The sequence below is a fragment of the Lactuca saligna genome, chromosome 3 (assembly GCF_052625555.1).
Source record: "Lactuca saligna cultivar CGN05327 chromosome 3, ASM5262555v1, whole genome shotgun sequence".
Taxonomy (NCBI): Eukaryota; Viridiplantae; Streptophyta; class Magnoliopsida; order Asterales; family Asteraceae; genus Lactuca; species Lactuca saligna.
The window spans coordinates 37,594,951-37,620,892 of NC_136419.1; the positions used below are offsets into that span (position 1 = coordinate 37,594,951).

The window sequence follows — 25,942 nt, forward strand, 5'->3', positions numbered from 1 at the left end:
CACCAACTACTTGTGGATAAATTCTCTTCATTTCATTTCGAGTCCCAAAGTTCCTTTGATTTTGAGAAATGGTTCCAAAAAGTGATCTTATCTCGTGAGGTGTCTTGTTGAAGATGTCACCACCATTTGAAGTGTCAATCATCCTTAGATCTTTTTCATTCATACCCTCATAAAATTGTTGAAGAAGTAGTTGTTTGGTTATGTTGTGTCGAGGACAACTTGTACACAAGTTGTTGAATCGCTCCCAAAAATCATGAAAAGTCTCATTCTCCCCTTGACGAATCCCCAAAATGTCACTTCTTTGACTTGATATCCGGAAGTGGGATAGAACTTGCTATTGAAGGCTTTAAGTAACTCTTCCCATGTGTGAATAGATCCTGGTGGTAAGTTGAATAACCACTCTCTAACTTTATCTTCCAAGGTGAGAGGGAAGGTGGTTAACCTGAAATCATCCAATGTCACATGTTCGGGTAACATGCTAACACATATCATATGAAAGGACTTCAAATGCATTTGAGGATCTTCTATATCCAAAACATGGAACTTGGTGAGTTGATGTATGAAACTTGACTTTAATTCAATCCCTCGGCGGTTTGCAGGATAAACAATACCAAGAGGTGTGTGAGTGACATCTGTCTCCATCATTTGTCTAAGTGTCAACTCTTGAGGAGGATTAGGGTTATTAGGATATGGTTGCATGTAGTTAGGTGGTTGTTAGTAAGGTGTGTATGGGTATTGTTGATGATTGTAAATTTGTGGTGGATAAGGTTGGTAGTTAGGGTATTGGTTGTAGGGAGGTTGTTGTTGGGGGTACATTGGTTGTTGGTACATTAGAGGTTGTGGGTAATGAGGTTGATTTGGTTGATGTGTTTGTTTTTGTTGAACTTGAAATGCATTGTTTTGAGGTTGGTTGTTTTGATGGAAGTTTTAGTTTTGTGGTAGAGGTTGTTGATAATTTGGTTGATTTGGGTGAGGAGGGGGTTGATTCCAAGGTGGCATATCTATGAGAGGTTCTTGGTGGTGTTGTTGTCTTGGTTGTTGGGGTGGGATATTGGCATGTTGATTGTTTGGGTTTGGGTTGGGAATGTGAGGTGGAGTATGATTCATAGCTATGTAGTTTTCAAACAGAATGTCTTTAAAGGAATGACCAACAATTGGAGAACTAGGCTCGATGTTGGTATCACTTGAAGTATGAACTTGATCTTCTATGTTGATTAGTGGAGAAGAGGAAGAAGCTTGAATGAGTTGTTGCTTTGCTTGTTTGGCTAACTTTTTCAATCTTTTTGCTTGTTTTTCAATCTCCGAATTGTAGAGTAGTTCACCGGTTCTTATAGACCTAGGCATAAACAATCAAATAACAATAACCAATTTCCTCGGCAACGGTGCCAAAACTTGGTGGGATGTCAAGTCCACCAAGCAAATTACAACATTTGTTTACAAATAAAACGTAATATAATCGTAAAAAGAGGTATTGGTCATCGGGGAAATGGTTACATTCAATCACCAATGCAATCTAATAGAACTAGTGTAAATAAACTAACTAACTACAATTAAACTAAAGAGGGGGGGGGGGGGTGGTGTTGTGATTGCTTGAAAACTAAAATACTTGAATAACTAAAAAACTTGCACTTAAGCAAGATGGTAAGACGCTCAAATATTTGAGAGAATTGGTTAACCAAGGCAATTCAACACAATGAACATTTGTGTGTTTATCATTAGGATTCAATATGAAGCTTATCATTCATCCCAAATTGGTTATAGCAATCATGAAGCATGATATGCCTAGATTCCTCATAAGTTGTATGGAGGCTGGGAAGCCGACAACACACATTCTTAATCAAAATCAAAGATCCAATTGAAGCAATTGAACTCAAGAAGTTGATTAGCCTTAAGAATAAAGGAATCTCCAATTCCTAGAGGATGTCAATGCTTACACATCCATAAAGGAGTTATGATGATTCATAAGTTAGAGATGATTCTTCCATCATAAAGCCCTTGTTCTAAGTAAATTCAATGATTCAAAGCTAAACCAAAGAAATAAACCAACAATTGCTTATTAAAGTATCAAGCTCATGATCAAAGCATTAAACAAGCATATGAAATATAAACTAGAATTATAGATATAAGATAAATGATAAATAAGCATAAATCCTTAAAAAAACCACAATCATTCAAAGGTTTTAGCCAAAGTTAACGCAAAAATAGAAAAATTAGCCACTCATGACAATAGAATAACAATCACACAAATCTAATTGCATCAAGAAGCTAACAATTACTTTGGAAGATAAGAAGAATGTGTATCCAAGCTCCAAAAATCATCTCCTCTGGTCTCTAATGGTGTATAATCGAAATGATGCTGAAAGATCCAACACCCCTCCCCCCCCCCCCCCCCCCCCCCAGATAAATGGTAAACAAAATGACCAAAATGCCCAAAACTGGGTAGTTGCACGGATACTTGCACATGTGAGAATCCACCCGCGCTGATATTGCTGGAATGCTATTGACTAATTTTTCCTCCACTACACATTCCACTACCGAAGATTCCCTTGGTCCCCTCTATATCCCACATGATTCAAATTAACCAATCATCTTTTAGCTTCAAATATGGATTCTCCAAGCCTAAAGTAATAATCCATGACCCATATTCACAAGCCCACTTCATCCAAGCCTTTAGCCTTTTTAAGCCCAAATCTCATTTGGTGGATCCGCTAAGCCTAATAATGCATCGAAAAGCCCACTAAGCCCAACTTCAGTCAAACCGCAACCACAATTAGCTCCAAAACTCTACAAAATTTCTCATACAAAATAGAAAGTACCCGACACGATCCATGATAAAGAAAATAAAGAATATACAATGCAATACTAATAAAAAGAGCTAAAAATACTAAAATAAACTAATAAAAATAAGGAAATAAAATGAGCTATCACGTTAATCCAATTTTCTGCCTCTTAAAATTCTATATGGCCTCTTAATTTAATTCAATGTTGATTAAGACATCAATACTGAAATTAAATTTAACTTTTTAAGTATAAACTATAATTTTTTTGTCAAAAAAGCCCAACTAACTTGTACTTTTGTTCAACTCTAATCAGGGTCAACTGACTAATAAAAATCAAAGAATGATATGGCTTATGACGTGAAATTAAATATGGAAAAATGACTAGTAAAACCAACGAAGTTTTGAAACCGTTCAAAAAAACTCCAATCATGTTTTATATGCTATTGTTCAATTCTCATTATATGCAACCAGATTCATTAGGTATACAATTAGTTGGCAAATAACATGACATTATGTTTAATAACATGGATTAAACATATTAGAATTGCCTTTTATTTATCGGCTTTGGGCTTGAAGAAGAAAAAAAAACAAACAACGTCTATGTTCGATCACTTGTAATGACTACTTCTTTTTCCTCTCAATTATTGATATCCAACTTAAGATCTACCAAGAAGATATTTGACCCTAATGAGAATAGAACAAACGTATAAGTTAGTTGGGGTTTTTTAATAAAAAATGGTTAGGTTATTTTTGGTCACTTAACTTTTGATTTTGTGCTCATTTGGTCACTTAATTATTTTTAAGTTTTAAAAGATCATCAAACTTTTGACTTTGTGCTAATTTAGTCACTTAAGTTTTGTTTTGATCACTTAACTTTTAAATTTATGCTCATTTAGTCACCTAACTTTTAAAATTGTGCTAATTTAATCACTAAACTTTTGAAAAAAATTTAAAAGTTTAGTGACCAAATGTGCATAATTTTAAAAGTTAGGTGACTAAATGTGACCAAACCAAAAGTTAAGTGACTAAATGAGCACAAAACCAAAAGTTTTATAAATTTTTAAAACTTAAAAAGAGTTAAGTGACCAAATGAGCACAAAACCAAAAGTTAAGTGACTAAAAATGACCTAAACCTAACAAAAAAGGTTAATTTCGTTGGGTTTTCTTGAGTATACAAAACATAATCAATGTTTTTTTAACGGTTTGGAACTTCGTTGAGTTTATAAATCATTTTCCCTAAAACAAACTATAGAGCAACCAAATAGAAAATTAAAATCATAAGTACCATCCGAAATATAGGGCATACTATGCAATCTTTGACAAACCAAAGGACTAGAATATAACATAAAATTCTCATATTTAAAAGAGATTTTGTTTCTGTAACTGAATCCGGTTGGTAAGCAAGCATGGTTGAACAAGCAAAAGAAATGCAGACATATTTCTTACACGCATCGCTTTTAAGTTTTATCCCTCTCAAAAGCCCTCCACTGCACACACATACACACACTAAAACAGACCCAAATGGGTTGTTGTTTGACCACCTCCCGCGCAACCACCAATAAAACAACCCACCGCCGTCTGGATGATTCCAAAAGTAGAATCGAAGAACGGGCTACTCATGCTACTCCGTCGCCACCATTTGAAAAAGAGTCAGTCAAAGAAGTCCTCTCCGAAACTCCCATCTCAATATCAATACCAATAATCCAAACCACCACACAGATTCTTCATGAAAATGACGCCGGCAAGAAATCAAACCAAGAAAATGTTACTGAGATGTCGGAGATGTGTAGTTACAATGAGAGCTTATCTGCTGCCACCACGTCCAAGGCGGCGATGACAGATACCGAAAGAGATGTAGATGAAATCGAAGATGATGGGGAAATTACACAGAAAATCATTACGTCTCCACCACCCAAAAAGGTTCTCAGGAAACGGCCGGAGAAGTTCACTGGCGAGATATTCGAGGAGAAGGACGGAGGTATCCGGCCACCACCTAGAAGGTTAGTAGCTCCTCCACCAAAGAAGATAAGTCGGCTCCCATCCAATACAACTCCGACAACCCACCGCCACGGGTATGTTGGACCATCCGATGTTGTCCGACGAGGTCTCCGCCTTCCCGGCGAACGATCAAGGTCGCCCGCGATTAGGGGACTACGTCTGAATATGAGAGAGGGAAGTCCTGCATCTGTAAAAAACTCCGGTGATCAGATAAGAGTGAAATCCGATGACATTGAAAGAAATGTGACGGTGGTGATGGTCGGTGTTCCATCGGAGCTGGAGACAAGTGAGTCGCTGGACAACCCGGTTGTTTCTTTGGAGTGCTTTATTTTTCTGTAAACAGTAAAAGCAAATAGGTGGTCAACGTTTTGTTATATTTTTTTTTCCCGCTATACGGTGTCGTTTGGCACATCAAAAAGAAAGGATATAGAGGTACGACCACATTTTTCATGAATCATGATTTTCTTTAAGAAAATATGTTATGATTTCATGTAGTAATTATTATTTCCTTTTCTAATAAACCATTGGCTTTCAAGTATGCTACGTCTCTTTGTAAGATATGGCGTAAAAGATCCCAAATCATCCGTTATAATAAAATTAATGATATCAATCATGAATGGATCATCAAACGAAATCATAGAAAAAAATCAATGTTGTATTTACTTGAAATCTATAATAATCGGCCACAACTTTCACTTTCCACACACAATAATAACATAATTATTCTCATTATATAATTTGGGTCAGAAAACCAAACAAAGAAAATCTATGCGTCGGGCCTTTATTTTACAATTAAGTTAATATTGTGATTATATGGTGTGCATGAAACCATGGTTAGTGGAGCTTTGATTAGACATACGAGTGAGTCTTAGTGATACTAGAAAAGATCAACTAGCATGTGCAAAGTTTCTAGGTGTTTGATGACTTTGTCATTTAAGTACACATGTGGGATAGATAGGTTACGATAACAATTCTCCAAAATAGATGGATCCAAATCTAAGTCTGCAAAAAGAAAAGAAAGAAACATATAGAGATTGGCATAAACTATTAGGAGAAAATGTATCAGATGGAGTTATTAAGGGATAAAAGTTAATCTTATGATTAGCTAAACCAATGTCAGATTTACTTAGGGGGTGTTTGAATTAGCTTATTAGCTTATTTGTGGTGAAAATAACCAATAAACAATAAACAAGCGGGGAGATGCTTATTAAAATTAGCTTATTTAGTTTATTTCTAACACAATAAGCTGATTTTTAAGGATTTTATCTAAATAGTTAAACTTAGTTTATTGTATTGTGAATAAGCAATAAACATCCTTTTTGTTTTCTTTCTATCCAAACACCCGCTAAGTCCTTGAGTTAGCTATTTGTGTGAAGAATTATTTATATTTGATGTTTGGCAAGTTAAGATTGAGATGTAAGGTTAAGAGAGTGTGTAAATGGTTACTCCTAACTTTCACAGCGTAGACAATATTAACGGTAAAATGGTTATTTACAAGAGTGGATATGTAGGCAAACATGCCATATTACTAATATTAAACGGGAAATGACTTACGCGCCTAACGAAGTTTCTAAACCATTCAAAAAACTTAAATTATATTTTGTTTTTTCAAGAAAACCCAACGAAGTTAACATTTTGTCTAAAAAGCATAATTAAGTTATATTTTTGTTCAATCTATGGAAATCAAAGAAGAGAAACAGATGATGTGATTTATTAATATATCAGAAAAATAACTTTTAAAATCAACAAAGTTTCCAAACCGTTAAAAAAAACCCGAATCATGTTTTATCTGTTTAAAATAAAATGAACTTAACATTTTAAACAGACAAAACATGATTGAAGGTTTTTGAACAGTTTGAAAACTTCATTGGGCCTTTTTAGATAAAAAATTAAGTTCATTGGTTTTTTTTGAAGACACAAAACATAATTGAGATTTTTTGAATTATTTAGAAACTTTGTTGAAATTAGAATTCATTTTTTCGTATTAAAATGGTTTATGTTGGACCGTAGATGTAGTAAGCGGTAGTGTGTTGGATTGGTTACACGGGCCCATTATGGATTTTTAGGCCGATGCCCAAAGACTAGTTGTAACAATCATCCATTTATGTTTAAAAGTCTCATTTTGTTAATATTTTGGAAGACTAGTTACAACTTACAACAATCATCCATTTATGTTTAAAATTATCATTTTGTTACTATTTTGGAAGACTAGTTACAACTTACAACAATCATCCATTTATGTTTTAAATTATCATTTTGTTAATATTTTGGAAGGTATAATAATTAAGTTTTTTGGAAAATTTAAAACAATTATCCTTTTATATTTAAAAATATTCACTGCTCACGTTTAACCATTATACTCTGCAAATGATTTAATTTTTTTCTTTTGCATTTGTTAAATATATGGTTTTTAAATGGATTAATACTGGTGTATTAAAACCGAATAATTAATGCAATAATTCAAGAAAGCCAAATTATAACTAAATGAACTATATAAGTTAGCTTCTAAATAAATGCTTATGTTTATGTAAATACAACAATTTTAATCTATTTTGGAACAACAAAAATAAAGAGGATGTAGCTAGCTTGTCACAGTCAATCAGACACGATGGACATATATTGATTGATGAGGAAGTAAGAAAACAATTTAAGGGTGGACATGAAAGACAGAAAGAGTTGATAATGTTTGAAGACATTACCTTATACATGAAAGGGATGAGATACAAAAATAAGGTATCAATGTATTATAGTTCTTTAAGTGTTCACACTATCCTTATGTGGATTTAACTGTCAATATTAGTATTAGATATTAGAGTATCCATATTTATGTATTAGAGATAGTATATAAGATTATCTTGCTTTATTTTTGTTTGTGGTATGCATTGCACTTGTATTTGTATTGTTTTCCACTTTTATTCTCACGTGCCAATTAAGGAATTTTTTTATTATTTAAATTCTCTCTCTCTCTCTCTCTCTCTCTCTCTCTCTCTCTCTCTCTCTCTCTCTCTCTCTTCATTTTTGGATGGAGGTATGACTATTTACATCAAACATTCATTATACCAAACGATCTTATACGATTTGGGTTTTATTGTTGATGTATTTATATACAAAAACAATGACGTAGCTAGTAGGGGGATATGTGGATGTTGAGCCAACAACCCCACCCGGCCCACCCCCTCCTTCAATGGCCCGATCCATCTCTTTTAAATGGGCCACAAGTACACAATCAAAGTCCACAATCACCTAAAGTCCCCCATATCTAAAGCATACCGTCTATTTTTATTTCCATTCAAAAAAAAAAAAATATTGTCTCCTCCCACGTACAAAAACCAATGTCCAAGCTAAGATAAATCCAAGAGTACATTCCTATCTTATGACATTATCATAGACAAGTCCTCTTTTCAGGCTAACATAAATACAAGAGTACATTCCTATCCCTATCTTATGACATTATCATAGACACGTCCTCTTTTCAGTTTTAGCAAATATCACTTCTGAACACGTTCCATATCACAAGTTAAACCCCTTTACGATATATGTCCTGAGTTTTTTGCCTACTCTAATCGAACTTGAGATGCGTACAAGAGTGCACAAGTTTTTAGTTGAATCAAGCAACCAAATTTATTAGCATATGATATCCCCAATGTGTTTATATATCCCTCTTGAGTGCACAAATCACTTATAACTTGAACTATAAAACCTCTTTACTGTATATAGATTTAAGATCTTCAATAAAACCTGATTAGTTGTGCACCTTGGAGTCTTGAACTGGCTCATAGTCGCACCATTCCCGATAAAATGCTCCATGATCTTCTTGAAGGTACCTCGTTCCACAATACAAAGCTCTAAAGGCCCAATTGAGTTTGTTCTCCTAGAGACAACATAACCATAATCAACAAATGCTGCATCTATATCCTTGCAACATTGACCCAAAATTTGGTCGTTGACTTCACCCTTGATCTCCCAGTAAACTATGTAGTGACCCGGATGGTTTGAGATGTCTGCATGGCTCGTGAAATCGACTAATTCGGCTCGAGCCTTGATGAGTGGTTGGGATCCCTTTTGGACTGCTAACTGAAGGTCTTTTTCTGTGTTCTTGTCAATGTTTATTGTGAGGATTAGCTTCCTCCTACATAAAAAATTGAGTTTTGGTGTTTCTTTGTAAAAACCAGCTACTTCCACCACATCTCCTAATCTATATCTATAAAGACCTGAAATCAGAAGACAAGAGATTATAATCATCATCTATATATTTTATAAGAACGCATCTACTTCGATCGTTTGTTGGTAGAAAAAAAAGGCATTAGTACTCATCAGAGTCATGACAAACATTATTTTATTATAATAATATCGACTGAACCAATGTGTCTAATTGGTAAAATACTGTAAAATGTTTGAATAAATACAGAAGATATTATTGAATAATGATGAACCCACTCTGGCATGCATGTGGCAGAGTACAAAAGTCCTTGTAATATAGGACATGGTGTCTTAGAATTGGCAATGGGATGTCTAATTCACGCTTGAAAGGCCACTTTTGTTTGACATATATATAAAAAATGTTAAAACTTTTAGAGTAAATTATAATTTGGTCCCTATTCTCTACGGAGAATTACAACTTTAGATCAACTTTTAAATTATTACTGAAATCGTTCATGGGTTTCCATTTTGTTGTAGATTTAGACATTTAGTCCCTTTGACTTAGGGATGAGCATCGGAGCCGGGTACCTGTTTTTGAAACCAAAATCGTCTCGGAACTGTCGGTTCTGGAACTATAATCGTCTTAAGCGGTTCCGGGTTCTCATTTTTTTGGAACTGTTACATAGAGCGATTGTGAATATATTGGTCCGATTTTGTCCGCCTTTGGTCCGAATTGATTCGATTTGGATCTAACTAAATTGCAGTTTTATCGACAAAAGCTAACAAAATGAATGTAACCGGATTATCCGCTCCTGGAATCGAAACAGTCGGTTTCGGGATTGGTATAAAAATTTATGAGCTGTCTAGAGCGGTTCTAGTTCCGGTTCTAATTTTCTAGGAACCGCCGGTTCCGATTCCGGTTCTCGCCACATGAAGCGGGTACTGGCCTATGTTCATCCCTATTTTGATTAACACCGTGAAAATGAACCGCTAGCCCCTTATAAAATGAGCTTTATCCCTTTTTTGGATAGTTTAATATAAAGAAAGAAAGATGATAACTATGTTCTAAATATAATTGATTCAAAAAACCCACGCGGGAGAACTCATATACGAAACCCAAAAATCAATTGCTTGCTTTCTTTATCGTCTCCTCTGTTTGTCTCTTTCCCCATCGTCTTTTTTAAACCAATCCCTAAGTATACCTAAGTAGGTTATGATATAATGAAACCATCAATGGCAAATTTATACAATGGATATGAATATTGATAAAGATTTTGATCGATTTGAACGATTTTGATTTCAACACTCGATTTTGAAATTGCTCAAGAAGAGAAAGAAGACAAAGAAGAACTCTTCATATGGATTTGATTTTTATTTTGAAATTCACTCATAAGCAATAATAATAATCGACAAAAGAAGTATAAGGACAACATTGGGAAAACTTTAAAACAAGGACCACAGGTCAGAAAACTTCAAAATTAGGACCAAACTTGGGATTTATTGTAAGAGAAGGACAACATTGGGAAAACTATTTATAGTCCCTCTGATTTGATTTGAGGTAATTTATACGTTTGATCTTTAATTTTATTTTCAACTCAAATAGTCCTTAGAATATGATTTTGTTGTATTTTTTCCTTTCTATACTACATAAAAGACTATTTAGCCCTTATTAATTTCTTTATACAAATTATTATTATTATTATTATTATTATTATTAAAACTGAAATAGGTCAACACTCATATTCTTCCCCTTTCCCCTTACCCTTCTAGTTTACCTCAACTTTTCACCCTAACTGTGACAACTTTACAAAATCTCTGGTAACCACCACTACAAGAATTCTAATGACCAAAAGTGAAGGCAAAACAATTCCCCCATATCTCTTTCATCTTTTCTAGAAAACCCACTCGCCGGAAAACCTAAACATGAAAAAATCGACCAGAAATCCACTTGTCGGAAAACCCACTCGTCGGAAAACCAAAATTGTCCCATCTCCTTCATCTCACTTGGAACACATTGATCTTCGTCTTACCAAGAGTTCGCATGAACAAGGAAACTAGAAATCAATGTAGTCAATTCCGACAATCACAACCACATCTTTTCTTAAACCCAGAAAAAACACAAACTAAAAATGAAATTGAAATCAATTATTTACACAATCTGAGATTGTTCCTATAAATCAAAACCCCATGGATGATTAAACGATAAAACCCTTCACATGCTTTGGTTGCTTCTAAGTTTTATGCATAATCTGATGAAACATATGTCAATTTCAAATTGCACAAAGATTGAAAAAACACTAACCTCATTCTTCTTCGACAAGGAGTAGATTCAAATAGGGATTGGAGTTTCAGGACACATCAAAGGATAGAGAGGCGAAGTATATTCACATTTCATCAACGTATTAAGAGATTTAGTGGTCATCGGAGGTCCATGGTAAGTCTTTCAAGTGTTATCTGCTTACAAGTGAGATAGAGAAAAGTAGAGTGGACATATAGATTGGTCCGACGAGTGAAGATGAATGGTTTTCTTATTGACGTCGTTTTTGTTTTACAGGAGGTCAATGTATCTAGGTAAGTCGTATTTGAGGTAGAATGATGATGCTTGCACTATAGCTTAGAGTGATTGTACTTTGTTAATTTTATAAAAATAAAATTAATAAAAAATACTACAATTAGAAAAAATTACAAAATTAAAGACGTGAGTTATCCAAAACCACAAAGACTATTTATGTACATTAATCATTTGATTAACTTTAAGTTTGCACTAGATTTTAATATTGTATTTTTGTCATTAGTTAAGTAATTACATCTTGTTCTAGTATAAATTTTTATTTACATTTTGTTTTTAATATATATACTACGAATGAAAACAAATGTACCGTCTGTATGATTTGTGGCAAATCAATAAAATAAATCTTTAGATAATACAAAAATAATATCATTTGCACAATAAAAATTATAAAAATGCATTGATGATTCATTTAAGTTTTTCCGAAAATGAATCAAAACTTGATTCAATAAAAAAATTAATGATTAATGTTTTTTTTTTCAAGAATCTGATTTTGTGAATAAAGTGTGTATTTTAATATATATATATATATATATATATATATATATATATATATATATATATATATATATTTGTTTAATCTAATGATTATTCCATGGATTAAACAAAACACATGTAAATTGTGGGCTTTTTATCTTTCATACTATATATATATATATATATATATATATATATATATATATATATATATATATATATATATAAAAGAGACAGTTCTATAGAAAACACGTGATTAGAGTAACAAAAGGTATAACCAATGAATATATGACAACACATCATTTTAGAGTAAATAATATAAATGATTTCTATAATACATTACTTACGAATAAAGAGATTGTCACTTGATCATTGATACAAACATATGTTGTCCTAGTTATGTATTTCTTATTGAACATATATATATATATATATATATATATATATATATATATATATATATATATATATATATATATATATATATATACACACACTACATTACATAAAGCTATATAATTATAAAATTTATCAACTACACTAATAATTTAATATTATATATATATATATATATATATATATATATATATATATATATATATATATATATATATATATATATATACACATTCGTTAATTAAATAAAGCTATATAATTATTAAATTTGTCAATTACACTAAGAATTTAATATCGATAATAAATTTAATATTATATTTAATCTTGGCATTTTGTATTAATTAATATTTTTTTATAATATAATTTATGTTATATATATATATATATATATATATATATATATATATATATATATATATATATTAGAAAATAAAAGTTATCATTTAAAAGTATAAAATCAATTTTTAGTATAATAAATATTGTTCATAGAAATAATAAAGTTTTGATTACTTTGATTTTTTTTTTTTTGGGTAACTATTTATATTAAGCATTAAGCATTAAGCCGTTCAAACAAAAAAGTAAAAACAATTAATAATAATTTTTTTTTTGGTAAAAATAAAGACCGGTTTATTAGATATAACTTCAATAGATATCGATTGAAGGCAAACGGGCAACAAGCTGCGCCGCTAATCATAAAAATGATTAACAATTATGTTACATGTCAAGTTGCAAACTGAAAATTTGTCCGCTAATCATAAAAATGATTAACAATTATGTTACATGTCAAGTTGCAAACTGAAAATTTGTCGACACTAGTTACGTACAAGACCTTAAAAAAGTTCTGATTTTTATTTTATTTATTATTTTTTTTTTGAAAAAACCTATTTCAAAATTATAAGAACATTTTTACAACTTTTACTAAATATTTGGAAAGTGTCTTAATAATGAAATATAAACTTTAAGTAATATAAAATTTCAATTTTTTCTTTTGTGTTGGGTATCAATTTAAATTTTATTTGGAATCCTGCATTAATTGAAGGGTTATAAAATTAGTGGCCCTTTTGTGATTGATGATTGATGAAGAATGGGATCAAATCAATTTGTTAAAGGCATTTTCATAATATGGTCATTTATTGATTATCTCAATAAATAATAAAACCATTTTTCACAAGTAAAACGATAGCTCTAGTAAATATCTAATATAGAATTTCACACATTAAATATCTAATATAGAATTTCACACGTGTTAAGAAATCTATAAAATAGTATATGATAAAAGCAAATTGCTTTTTATAGTATGATATATAAAATTTCTAGTTTGTTTATATATGGTTGCATTTTTCTTTAAAAGAATATTGTTTGTGGTATGTAGTGTTTGCTGTCGCTACCACAGACAAGGTACCCGCGGGTCGGGATCTGACATTGACAGCCATATTTAACTCTTCTGATTATTATTTATCAGAGTATCCAAATGTGAAATACATGTCAAAAAGGTAAAATTCCAAGGAATTATTAATCTCGAGTAATAATATTTCATAGAAGAAAGAATTGAAGTAATATCTTCAAGTGGTTAGAATTTATAATTTAAAGCTAATGAAAACAAGTGACTTGTTAGCATCAATATATAAACAAACAATTAACGTAATCATTACCATTTTCAAGGCATAATTTATTATCTTTGGACGGAAATGCACTATGGCATTTCAATACTAGTCCTTATCAAACTATCAAATCGAGTCTATGTATGTCAGTTCTTGACATGTGAATCCGGAGATAGAAGGGGATCAATAAGTTCAAGATTTACCTGTGAATGTCGTAAGGACAATCTCGTACTGTTGACCAATCTTCACCCTAGATAATGGTACTGGATCATCTTCTACGTAGTCTTCACCACCACCACCACCACCACCACAACCACCATCACCACCAGCAACGGCTTCGGAAGCTTTATGATGTGGCCGGTGCAATGGTATGAACTCAAAGTAAGAAAATGTCGGAACCACCGTGAAAGTTACATTCTCCGGTGCACAAGAAGGGTCCATGTTCACCCCAATCCAACTCTCAGTGGCCCCATACTCTGCACTCACCAATGGAAAATGGTCCCCTGCGTAATGCCTTAGTTTTTCAATATAGGGTTGCATCGAACCTGTCATTATCGAGTACACATACTTTGCATTTGGCCACAACATAGGTATCAATCCGTACCAATCTGATGCCTCTAACTCCTCGCATTTTGATCTTATCGACTTTGCTAAACCGGGGTTGGGTTTGATCAAATCTAGAACTGATCTTCGGATGCATGGGATCGTGATCCGAGGACTCAAAGTTCCAGTGGAGATATCGTTGCATAGATCTCTCCAATAATCTTCGAACAAGGTCAGTGATTGGACGATGCAGTATGCGAATGTCGAAGTGATGAATTCAACTTCTGGAGAGTGAAAGAGTCCGAGGAGGAAGTGGCAATACGTTGATTGCTTGTAGTCGCCACTGAAGATGACTTCCTCGGGGCTACAAATGAATGACTTGGTTTCTTGTTGTTTGAGCTTAAACTCTTCGCTTGCGAAGTAATGTGTTGTGGCTGTTCCTGCGGATAGCCCACCCTTCGTTTTGAACTGTTTGCTGCTGTAGATAAACTCAAGAATCTTGCCTCCTTCCCTTGTTGGATAAACCCTTCAAAAAAATTCTCGGAACGTTATAGAGAGAGAGAGAGAGAGAGAGAGAGAGAGAGAGAGAGAGAGAGAGAGAGAGACCTTGATCTATAAGCTGCAGCTAACTTGAAGATTTGGAGAGTGGTCTTAGAGCTATGGGAAGTGAAGGGGACGTATTTTTGTCTACCCTCAGTTGTTCCAGAGCTGTACAATACACCACGAATGAGAACTCTTTATGTTAGCATTCTCTAAGAGAATAATCTTTTCAAAAAAAGCACAACAATATATAGTGACTGGACTTCTCCGTATATAAAATAGTTTTTATCACATGTTGGGTATCTATTGAATTACTTACCGTGTATATATTCATTTCCGATGGAAGATGCTTTAGAAAATATACCCTTTGTCTCTAAAAGATAAAGGGAATTAAATCTCGTGTTCAATTTGTTTCTTTTTAGTATTTCCACATCTAGAGATATCTTCTCTAGAGTTGGAGATTTTAGTCCAACGTTTGACGCAGATCACCCACTCATTTAAATCCTTAAAATAAGGAAGGAAAGGAATAGAGATATGGTTTATTTTTATGGGTTCTCTTTGGTTTCTTTATCGTTTCTTTGTATATGTTGATCACATAAGCGATTCATAGAAAAAAAAAATCCCAAAGAGATACTATAAAGTATAAATTATCTCTTCGATCTTGAGATCTATAATGATATAGAAGTATGTATACCTTAAGGAGAGAGTTGTGATGGGTTGCTGAGTGAGTAAAGGACACGTCTCTCCATCAGCAATCCTCTGAATATACGGCTCTAAATCTGCATGAGAAGCTAATGGCACCATTGATGTGTAAATCGACTGTAATGCTTCCGCATCCATCTTATCAACATCGATATCACCCAACCATTTCTCCAGATATTCCGCACCTTGATTCATTTCAAGAATCATTTTCAGTATTTCCATCTGAACTTTCCCAGCATTCTTTGCTACTCCTTCAAACCAACCAATCATATCGTCACTAGAACTTGCTGCCATTGACGGGGATCGATCTTTCTCTCTCTACGAAGAATAAAAGAGATGATTGAACGACTACGAATGGGATCGAGGCACCACATTTAAAATAAAAAAATCTGGACACATAAGGGGCCCACCTTACACGTCAAGAAGCTTTATAACATACACGTCATTATCCTCTTCACTCTACTCCAGTCCTTAGAGCAGCAACAGACAGCAAGAACATTGAAGCCTGCACAAAATTGGATGCTAGTGCTGATCATTGTATCCCTTTGATTGATCTGAAGGGAAAAAACTAAAGTCACCAGCTATATATACTTATATATATATTGATCATGTAAAAGGAGAAGTAATGTTTTTACATTTAAATCTGAACAAAATGACCTGTTTTGATGTCTGTCCTGATGGGTACAAAGCATCCACAGTTGTTACAAAATAAGTTTGATAAATTTTAATAAGAAGTTTGATATCTGGAAAAGTTTATCTGATTTTTCATTTTCACTCATTTGCTTTATGTGTGTGGTTGTAGATTCAACAGAAGATTTCTATAAGGATTGTCTGAACATGGTGGCAATAAATGCTTATATTGATAGAGCTAGGAAGGGGGACCAGGAACAGTCTGATAAAAATCTTCGTAAACTCACCCATACTTCCCCTTCAACTTTTCAAACTCATACCTACCGCCTGCCCGCCGTTTACTGCACAACCCATAAGTGCAATAATACTCAAATTTATTGTAAAGTATTTAAACACCCATTTCGATCAAGATCTTACAACAATGGAATATGAATGATTAGCTCAAACACGGACTACATAGTTTATAAGCCATGATGTGATATATGGTGCTCACAAATACGAACTTCGGAAAAGTGAACTTTTTTTTTTTTACATTAATGATGTTTTCTTTAAGCTTTGGTAGATCACATTACTTTCAAAAAGGTAATTCAGTTGTGAGTTTGTCAAATATTACTTTGAGACACCATCAAAAGTGGTTAGGCACTTTTGGAACCAAAAGTGCATCGGTTCCTAATCTGCCTTAAGTGGTTTTGGTTTCGGTTATCATTTTTACAGAACTACTATCCGCCGAAACCGGTTTTCATATATATATATATATATATATATATATATATATATATATATATATATATATATATATATATATATATATATATATATATGTGTGTGTGTGTGTGTTCAAATCAGAAAAATTCATATTTTGAGAAGAATCTAAAATAAATTTAGACCACATAACTGTTGCAGACAAAATTACAAAAAAAAATGATTTTCTTTTTTCTTGTTTTTTTTATTCTAACCCCCCTACCCCTACCTAACTGCTTACTCAATTAAATTAGTTGGCTTGCATAATCCGTATCTCACTTTGAAGCTGCACAACCGAAGACAATTGGAGTATCGTCGACGGTAACGACCGAAACACTGTTGGAATGATCAGAGAACCATAGGAACGTTGCCTCTTCACTCTCTCCAAATTATCTCTTCACTTCCTCGCTTCACCTCTGAATGTTAGCTTGTTGGAATGATCGGAGAACCATAGGTTCTAGTTACATGTTAATAACTTAATCACATGCAAATAACATGGTTTAATCACATATGGCTAAATACATTAGAACAACTATTGAATAGAGATAGCAAAAACGAATTTTGTCCATATAACTCATATGTGATTAGATACATATAATTACATGTGCTTATATGTATCCAATCACAAATGATTTATGTTAATACGTTTCATTTTCAAGTTCTAGATTCAATAATTGTTCTTGATTAACTTTAATAATACGTGATTAACTACATCTTATCAAATGTGATTATATACATGAAAACAACTATTCTATTAAGAACGAGAAAAAAATGTTTTCTACATAATCTTATGTGATCAACTACATAAAATCATATGTGAATAAACACACGGGATCAACTATTAAATTGAAAATGCAAAAATTAATATTGTTCATATATATATATATATATATATATATATATATATATATATATATATATATATATATATATATATATATATATGATTAGATACATATAATCACATATGATTATATGCATCCAATCACATATGATTTATCAGGACAAGATTCATCTTCGCGTTCTCGATTCAATAATATTTATTTGTCAATTTTAATCATATGTGATTAAATACATTTAATCACATGTGATTATATGTATCTAATCACATATGATTTTATTTTGAAAAAATGTTGTCTATAGAAATCATATGTGATTAGATACATATAATCATATTTGATTATATACGCACGAACAAAAATTGAATCAAATACGCGAAAACAAATCTTGTACATATAAATCATATGTGATTAAATACATATAATCACATGTGATTAAATACATGAGACAAATTATTAAATCGAAACCACAAAAATAAATATTATCCATATAAATCATATTTTATTAAATATACATAATCACATGTGATTTATATATATATATATATATATATATATATATATATATATATATATATATATATATCCAATCGAATATGATTTTTGTGGAGAAGATTCATCATCACGTTCTTGATTCAATAACTTTTTTTGTCAACTTTAACCATACATTATTAAATAAATCTAATCACATATGATTATATGTATCTAACCGCATCTAATTTATATAGACAAAGATAATATTGTCTATATAAATTATATTTGATTACATACATATAATCACATATGATTATATAGAAGAGAATAACCATTGAATCCAAAACGTGAAAACAAATTTTTGTCTATAGTAAGTATATATTATCAAATACACGAGATCAATTATTGAATCAAAACCGCAAAAATAAATATTGTCCGCACAAATCATATTTGATTATATATATATATATATATATATATATATATATATATATATATATATATATATATATATATATATATATATTCACATGTGATTATATGTATCCAATCGTATATGATTTATGTTGATAAGATTCATATCGCATTATCGATTCAATAATTATTGTTTGTCAACTTTAATAACATATGATTAAATACATCTAATTATATTTTATTATATGTATCTAATCACATATGATTTATATAGATAAAAAACAATATTGTCTATATATATATATATATATATATATATATATATATATATATATATATATATATATCATATGTGATTAGATCATATAATCACATGTTATTAAATATATAAGAGAACAACCATTGAATAAAAAACATGAAAATAATTTTTGTCCATATTAATCATATTGAATGGAAAACTTGAAAACAAATCTTGTTTATATAAATCATATGCAATTAGATACATATAATCACATATGATTATATGTATTAATCATATGTGATTTATGTGATTAAATACATAGAATCAAACATGATATATGTGATTATATGCATTTAATCACATTTGATTGTAGGTAGTAATACATGGTGGTATGGTGGAGATGGGTGGTGATGATGTTGGTGGGTGGGTGGTTGGTTGTGTTAGTGGGTGGTAGTTGTAGGTGGTGGTTGTTGGTGATGGGTGATATTGATGATAGTGAGTGGTAGGTGATGGTGATGGCTGGGTGGTAGAGGCATGTGACGGTGATGGATAATGGTGGTGATGAGTGGTGGGGACATGTGATGGTTATTAGTAGTGGTAAAAGGTGGGTAATGGTGAAGGGTGGTAGTGTCAGGTGGTGGTGGTGATGGTGGGTGGTAGTGGGTAAGTGGTGGTGGCGGGTGGTAATTAGTGGTAGTAGTGGTGATGGAGGTGGTGGTGGGTAGGTAGTGGTGTGTGGTAGATATGGTTAGGTGGTGACGGGTGGTGGAGGCAGGTGGTGGTGATGTTTGGTGGAGGCGGGTGGTGGTGATGTCTGGTAGTGATGGCGGGTGGTAGGTGGTGGTGAGGGTGGTAGTGGTGGAGAATAGTGGTGGTGGTGATGGTGGTGCTTTCCTGCTTGGTGGAGATAAGTGGGTGGTGGTAGTGGCGGGTGAGGTATTCGTGATGGGTGGTGGAGGTGGGTGCATGATGGTGGGTGGTAGGGGTGGGAGTGGGGGGTGGTGTTAGCAGGTGGTGGAGGTGGATGGTGGTAATGGGTTTTAGGTTGTGGTGATGGGTGGTTGATAGTGGTGGTGGGTGGTGATGGGTGGATGGTGGTGGTGGGTGGGTGGTGGTAGTAGTTTTGGTGGGTGATGGGTTGGCTGGTTGTGTTGGGTGGTGGTTGTGGGTTGCTGGTTGTGGTGACGTGTGGTTGGTAATGGTGGTGGTTTATAGGTTGTAGGTGGTGGTGATGGATGGTTGGTGAGTGGTGAGTGGTGTATGTTAGTGAGTTTTTTTAATTGCTTTTAACTATTTTGATTTTATAATTTTTTATTTAATTATAAAAGTGCCACCTTGCAAATTAAAGTAGGATTTTTGTTCTCAAATGTTCTTGTAATCCTAAATGTTTTAGTCATATATGTTTAAAATCATATGTGATTGATATATGTTATAATAACAAATGTTATGAACATTTATATTTTATATTATAGCATAACATTTACATTTTATATTATAGTGTTTTATATCATATATTATTAATATTTGTTTTAATAATAAATGTTTATGTTGTTAATGACAGGTTCTGTTGTTTGACAATGTCTTTCACAAACGATAATGTGAGTTTCTTTATAAATGAAGATCAAATTAATACTTTTGTTGAGAGTGTTGAAATTGTTGAAAAATCAAGTCATCAAAACCAAATCTGCTGATTTGCAGTTTTGTAGGTAATTTTTATTTATTGATCTGTTTAGAATTGAATTTGTTTTCATAATATTATGTTATTATTCAGTATTTTTTTTAGTAAATGTGATTAATATTTTGTTAATAATATGTGATTATTCATTTTTTCTTCATATTTTAATAAATATTTACATCCGTTTATTTTATCTATGTTCAATTTTTCTTATAATCACATATAATACAAGGAATTCATTACTAATCACATGTGATTAGTCATTTGATTTGTTAATAAATTTATTCTTAATCACATGTGATTTTACATTTCATACATTGATATATATTCAAATTTATGTTATGTGATTGTTTTGTAGTTCTTTATAAAATATGTTTATTATAGTGTTAATCATATGTGATTGTCAGTTTATTATATTGTTAATCATATGTGGCACATGTTTAGTTTATCTATGTTCAATTATCTGTTATAATCACATATGATTATACAAGGAACTCAATTTAAATCACATGTGGTTATTCATTGATTCTATAGGTGAATGTTGTACTTCTTTTAATGATGCAAATTCAAGTAGTATGATGAGTACACATTGTGTATTAGATTTTTATATGTCAGAGCCTCTGCATGATATCAGACTAGATGTTTCTAAAGAGTTTAAACCTACTAAGTCAATGAGGTTCAAAGATTTTGATGAGGGAATTAATTTTTATAAAAGATATGCAGAGAAGGCTGGTTTTGATGTTCGTATGAACACATTAAGGAAAAAGTGTGATATAATAAAGCATAGGTATGTGGTTTGCAACATTATGAGTAAACCAAAAATGAATTCAACAGAATGTAATACAATCTACAGGGTGACAAACTGTAAAGCAAAAATTAGTGAAAAATGTGTCAAAGGAACATATGAGTATAGGTTTGACAAGGAATATTTCATATTTTGACAAGAGTTCATTGTTCGGGCTTCTACCGTGGAAATGGGTGCTACAAAAAGCATGTAAAAAGCAATGTTGTAGATTACAGAAATTTCAAGAGGGATATGGGATCTATTACTGGATTCAGAGATGCACAACTTATCGTGAACAAGATGAATGATCAGAAAAACAACTATCAGGATTATTCTTTTTATTATAAATGCGATGAAAATAAGGTTTTTCTTGCACTGTTTTGGGCCAATGAAACGGAGAAATCATACTACAGTGAATTTGGAGATGTCATGTCTTTTGATGCAACCTTTTGTACAAATAAGTAAGTTTTTCTTCTACATTTATGTTTTTAATTATATGTGATTGATGAATACACCATAAGTATGCTTATATATATATATATATATATATATATATATATATATATATATATATATATATATATATATATATAGTAACAATGTAAAATTTTAAACCAAAATTTCAATTTAAAAACACCTTTATCTGAATAATAAATTCACAAAATGTCAGATTGTCAAATCATCAAATCTCATATCCAAAAACTGTATATATCAAATCCAAGATCCTTCAAAAACAAATCTTCAAAGGTAGTGTGTGTACAATCAAGTCGGTGCCTTCAAAGCGAGTGTGTGGGGGAGAGACCGGACAGAAAGTGTTGGGGAGCACTGAGGTAGTGCTCAAGACGACAAAGCTTATCCAACAGGTCAGACAGAGATTACTGACTGCCCAGATTCGTTAGAAAAGTTATGCAGGCCGGTGGCGTTCTGAGCTAGAATTTCAAGTCGGCGACTTTGTTCTCCTGAAGGTATCACCATGGAAGGGTGTGATCCGATTCAACAAGCGGGGCAAGTTGGGCTTTAGATTCATTGGTCATTTCAAGGTGGTTGCTCGAGTGGGTAAGGTAGCTTATCGGTTAGAGCTTCCTGAGGAGCTGAGTCAAATTCATGACACCTTCCATGTATCCCATTTAAGGAAGTGTATAGCCGACGAGCCGGCATTGCTCTTGTTAGAGGACATTCAGGTTGATGATCGTCTGGATTATATTAAGAGGCCGATGGAGATCTTGGATAGAAAGGTAAAGACCTTGAGGAGTAAGCCAATACAATTGGTTAAAGTTTAGTGGCAGCATCGTAGAGGTTCAGAGTGGACTTGGGAGCCGGAGTCCGAGATGCATGAGCAGTATCCAGAGCTGTTTTCGGAGGATGACTTCGAGGGTGAAGTCTGATCCTAATGGGGGAGAATCGTAACATCCCGAAAAGAGGTATATTTCTTTGACCTTAATCTTTTGTGTATTTGTCAAGACTAGTCCTTTTTGAGAAAAGATGGCAATTTAGTACGCGAGGTGTATGCATGGGTACGCACAGCGTACTCATGTACTTTTCATGATCGCGGAGGCCACCTAGTATGCTGGGCATAATAGGCTTAGAGTAAACCCTAATGCCTTCTTGTGTCCTTATTTAAGGCACATGATGACCTCATTTCCAACCACCATTTCGAGCCTCTGACCACCCTCAAACTCTAAACTCGTGTTCCTTGCTTGTGTGAGTGTTTGTGGCTTATTTAAGTGTTCTTGTGAAGTTTTTGGTGAAGAAAGAGCTTATAAGGAAGGATAGCTGTGCTTCTAGCTCTTGAATTTGAACTCTACTCTGGTTGGTGCATCTTCCAGAGGTATCAAGTTCGAAACTTGCTCAATGTTGTATTAGTTCATGTTTTGGGTCCATTTTTAGGGTTTTATGTCCCAAGTTTGGAGCTTTGTGAGTTTGATGAACTCCAGAGCATAATTACTTTCCTTTTAGGTGTATTTGGTTGCCTAGACTTATAAAAATGGGAGATTGGTCGTCTAAATCTCTCCATGCATTAGTTATATGGATTTTTATGTTAAATTTTTTAGAGTTTGTGAGTTTGGGACTTGTTCAGCCATGCTAAGGCTTAAAGTCCACGACTTTATGAAGTAATAGACCTCATTCAGCTCATATATGTAGTTGTAGCATTTGTCTTAACGGATTAAGAGCAAATGAAGTGAGGAATGGAAGTCTAAGGAGTATGCCATACGCACTCCCAACTACGTGTAGCGTAGTGTTGAGACCCCGTGCTGCATGCATGACTGGTTGTACACCCAACATAGAGGGTTGTACGCCCAATGTACTTGCTTTGTGTTGACTTTCATTGACATTTGGGCTTTTTGCCAAATTATGGACCTTTGATCAAGGAGGGAAAAATGGTCTTTTCATCCCTTTGAGATTTTGTAGAGAGACCCGGTCTAGCATTCGGAGGCTATTAGTATAAGTTATTAATTAGGGTTGGATGTGATATAATTAGGCGGAGTCTAGACCAACAGTTTGGGTGTGAGATTGATTGCTTTACAGCGAGAGGTGAGTCTTCTCATTATACTTACCCTTGTGGTAACTTTTGTGTGCCCGGAGGGTCTTATTCATGTTATGGACCAGAGGGTTTTAATTGTATTACAAACCGAAGCGTCTTATCTGTTTATGTGTTATTTTGCATATTGTCTTTGTGACTTATGTTATTATATTATTCTGTTTATCTATCGTGCTATGACCGGAGGCTCCATACCGAGATGTGAGACCGGAAGGTCTTCACTAAGACACATGATCGGAGGGTCCTTATCGGGTTAAGCCACAAGATGCTAATTATTTGTGTATATGGTATTTTGGGGAACTCAGTAAGCTTTGTGCTTACATTGTTGATTAAATGTGTTTCAGGTACATCATAGGATCGCGGTAAGGCACCGACATAATTGTACTCACCAACTTGATGATTAGGGTTTATGTGGATTCTAGGATACTTGACTTGGTTTTATTATATTTAGTGTTGACAATTATATTTTGGTATGGGTTGATGCTATGAACTATGTTTTTGTGAGATTTAAAAAATAAAAATTTTGTTTGAAAATTTGAGCTATTACATAAAGGTCGAATATGCATTTTGATACCTTTCGACGAATCTCTTAAGGGCATTTTCTCTGATTTTGATGACATTTGCTTCGTAATCACTAAAAATAGTTGAAAATCGTTGAAATGTTAGAGAGAAATGATGGTTTTTATATTTGTAAATCGAGGATTCCGATGATGTATGTTTGCAACCAATTGTTAAGTTATTTTTTTACGATTATACCCCTTTATTTTTTAGATATCCTACATTTGCAACCAATTGTTAAGTTATTTACAATTATGCCACATTCTAAAATTAATGTGTAATTTTGTTCTCAAATGTTCTCATAATAAAAATATTCTCAATTGAACACTCTCATATATATATATATATATATATATATATATATATATATATATATATATATATATATATATATATATATATATATAAACACACAAGGTTGTAGAACTCGCTACTCGGTATCTGTTCTAATGACTACTGAGTAGCGAGTGCTTGGGAATATTCAGATTCGGTAATACATGTAGAAGTATTTTTCGAGAAATTATATATATGTGAAAATCATGGGTGTTGTTAAACACACCCAAAAATTGGGTCAAAACCACCTAACTAATTAAAGTTAAAACCACTATTATATTTTTTAAACCCAGATTGATGAGACTTTAAAACTTTTATGTATATTTTATATTTTTTAATTAACTTCATAATCCTATATTTTACCACATTTTTTATATCTTTTATTTTATAATATATTATCAAAGATGAAATAGTTTTACCACTTTTATCCATTTATCCATTATAGTTAAAATATATTTTCAATTTATACCTTCTTTATTTAAAAAATTACTTTCAATCCTTATTAATATATTATTAATATATTGATATTTCAACTTTTTCACACATATATACACTCCAATATAAATATTTTTAGTTTATACCCTTTTCTATTTTAAAAGAAAATAACACTCCCCATCCTTCCATTTTTTATTTGGTATTAAGCAAAACTAATAACTATATTTATATTTATAGTTTTTTAACTTATCCTATATTTACAATAAACATCATATCTTTATTTGAGTGCAGTGTAAATGAATACCACTACAATCAAATCAAAATAATATAAATATATTTACATTTATGGTTCTTTAAATTATCCTACATTTACAATAAATACCCTATCTTTATTTTAGTGCGGTGTAAATGAATACCGATTAACTATCAAATCAAAATAATATAACTATATTTACATTTATAGTCATTTAACTTACCTTACATTTACAATAAATACTTTATCTTTATTTTAGTGCGATCACTACAATCAAATC

General features: G+C 32.5%; 1 protein-coding gene across 4 annotated transcripts; it reads right to left on the reverse strand.

The window, feature by feature from the left end:
* Positions 1-8,034: 8,034 nt before the first annotated feature.
* On the reverse strand, positions 8,035-16,533 carry DFL2 (Auxin-responsive GH3 family protein). Of its 4 annotated transcripts, none has more exons than XM_078984040.1 (6): positions 16,404-16,533; positions 16,157-16,300; positions 15,739-16,064; positions 15,111-15,212; positions 14,165-15,030; positions 8,035-8,989 (listed from the first exon to the last, which is right to left on the reverse strand). In XM_078984040.1, the coding sequence occupies exons 3-6, from the start codon at positions 16,038-16,040 to the stop codon at positions 8,454-8,456; spliced, it is 1,806 nt and encodes a 601-aa protein (XP_078840166.1). In that variant the 5' UTR covers positions 16,041-16,064; positions 16,157-16,300; positions 16,404-16,533; the 3' UTR covers positions 8,035-8,453. The 4 variants fall into 4 exon arrangements, with proteins under 4 accessions (XP_078840166.1, XP_078840167.1, XP_078840165.1 ...); XM_078984041.1 differs by having other exon boundaries at positions 16,162-16,300; positions 16,382-16,530; XM_078984039.1 differs by having other exon boundaries at positions 16,382-16,530.
* Between the last annotated feature and the right edge of the window lie 9,409 nt (positions 16,534-25,942).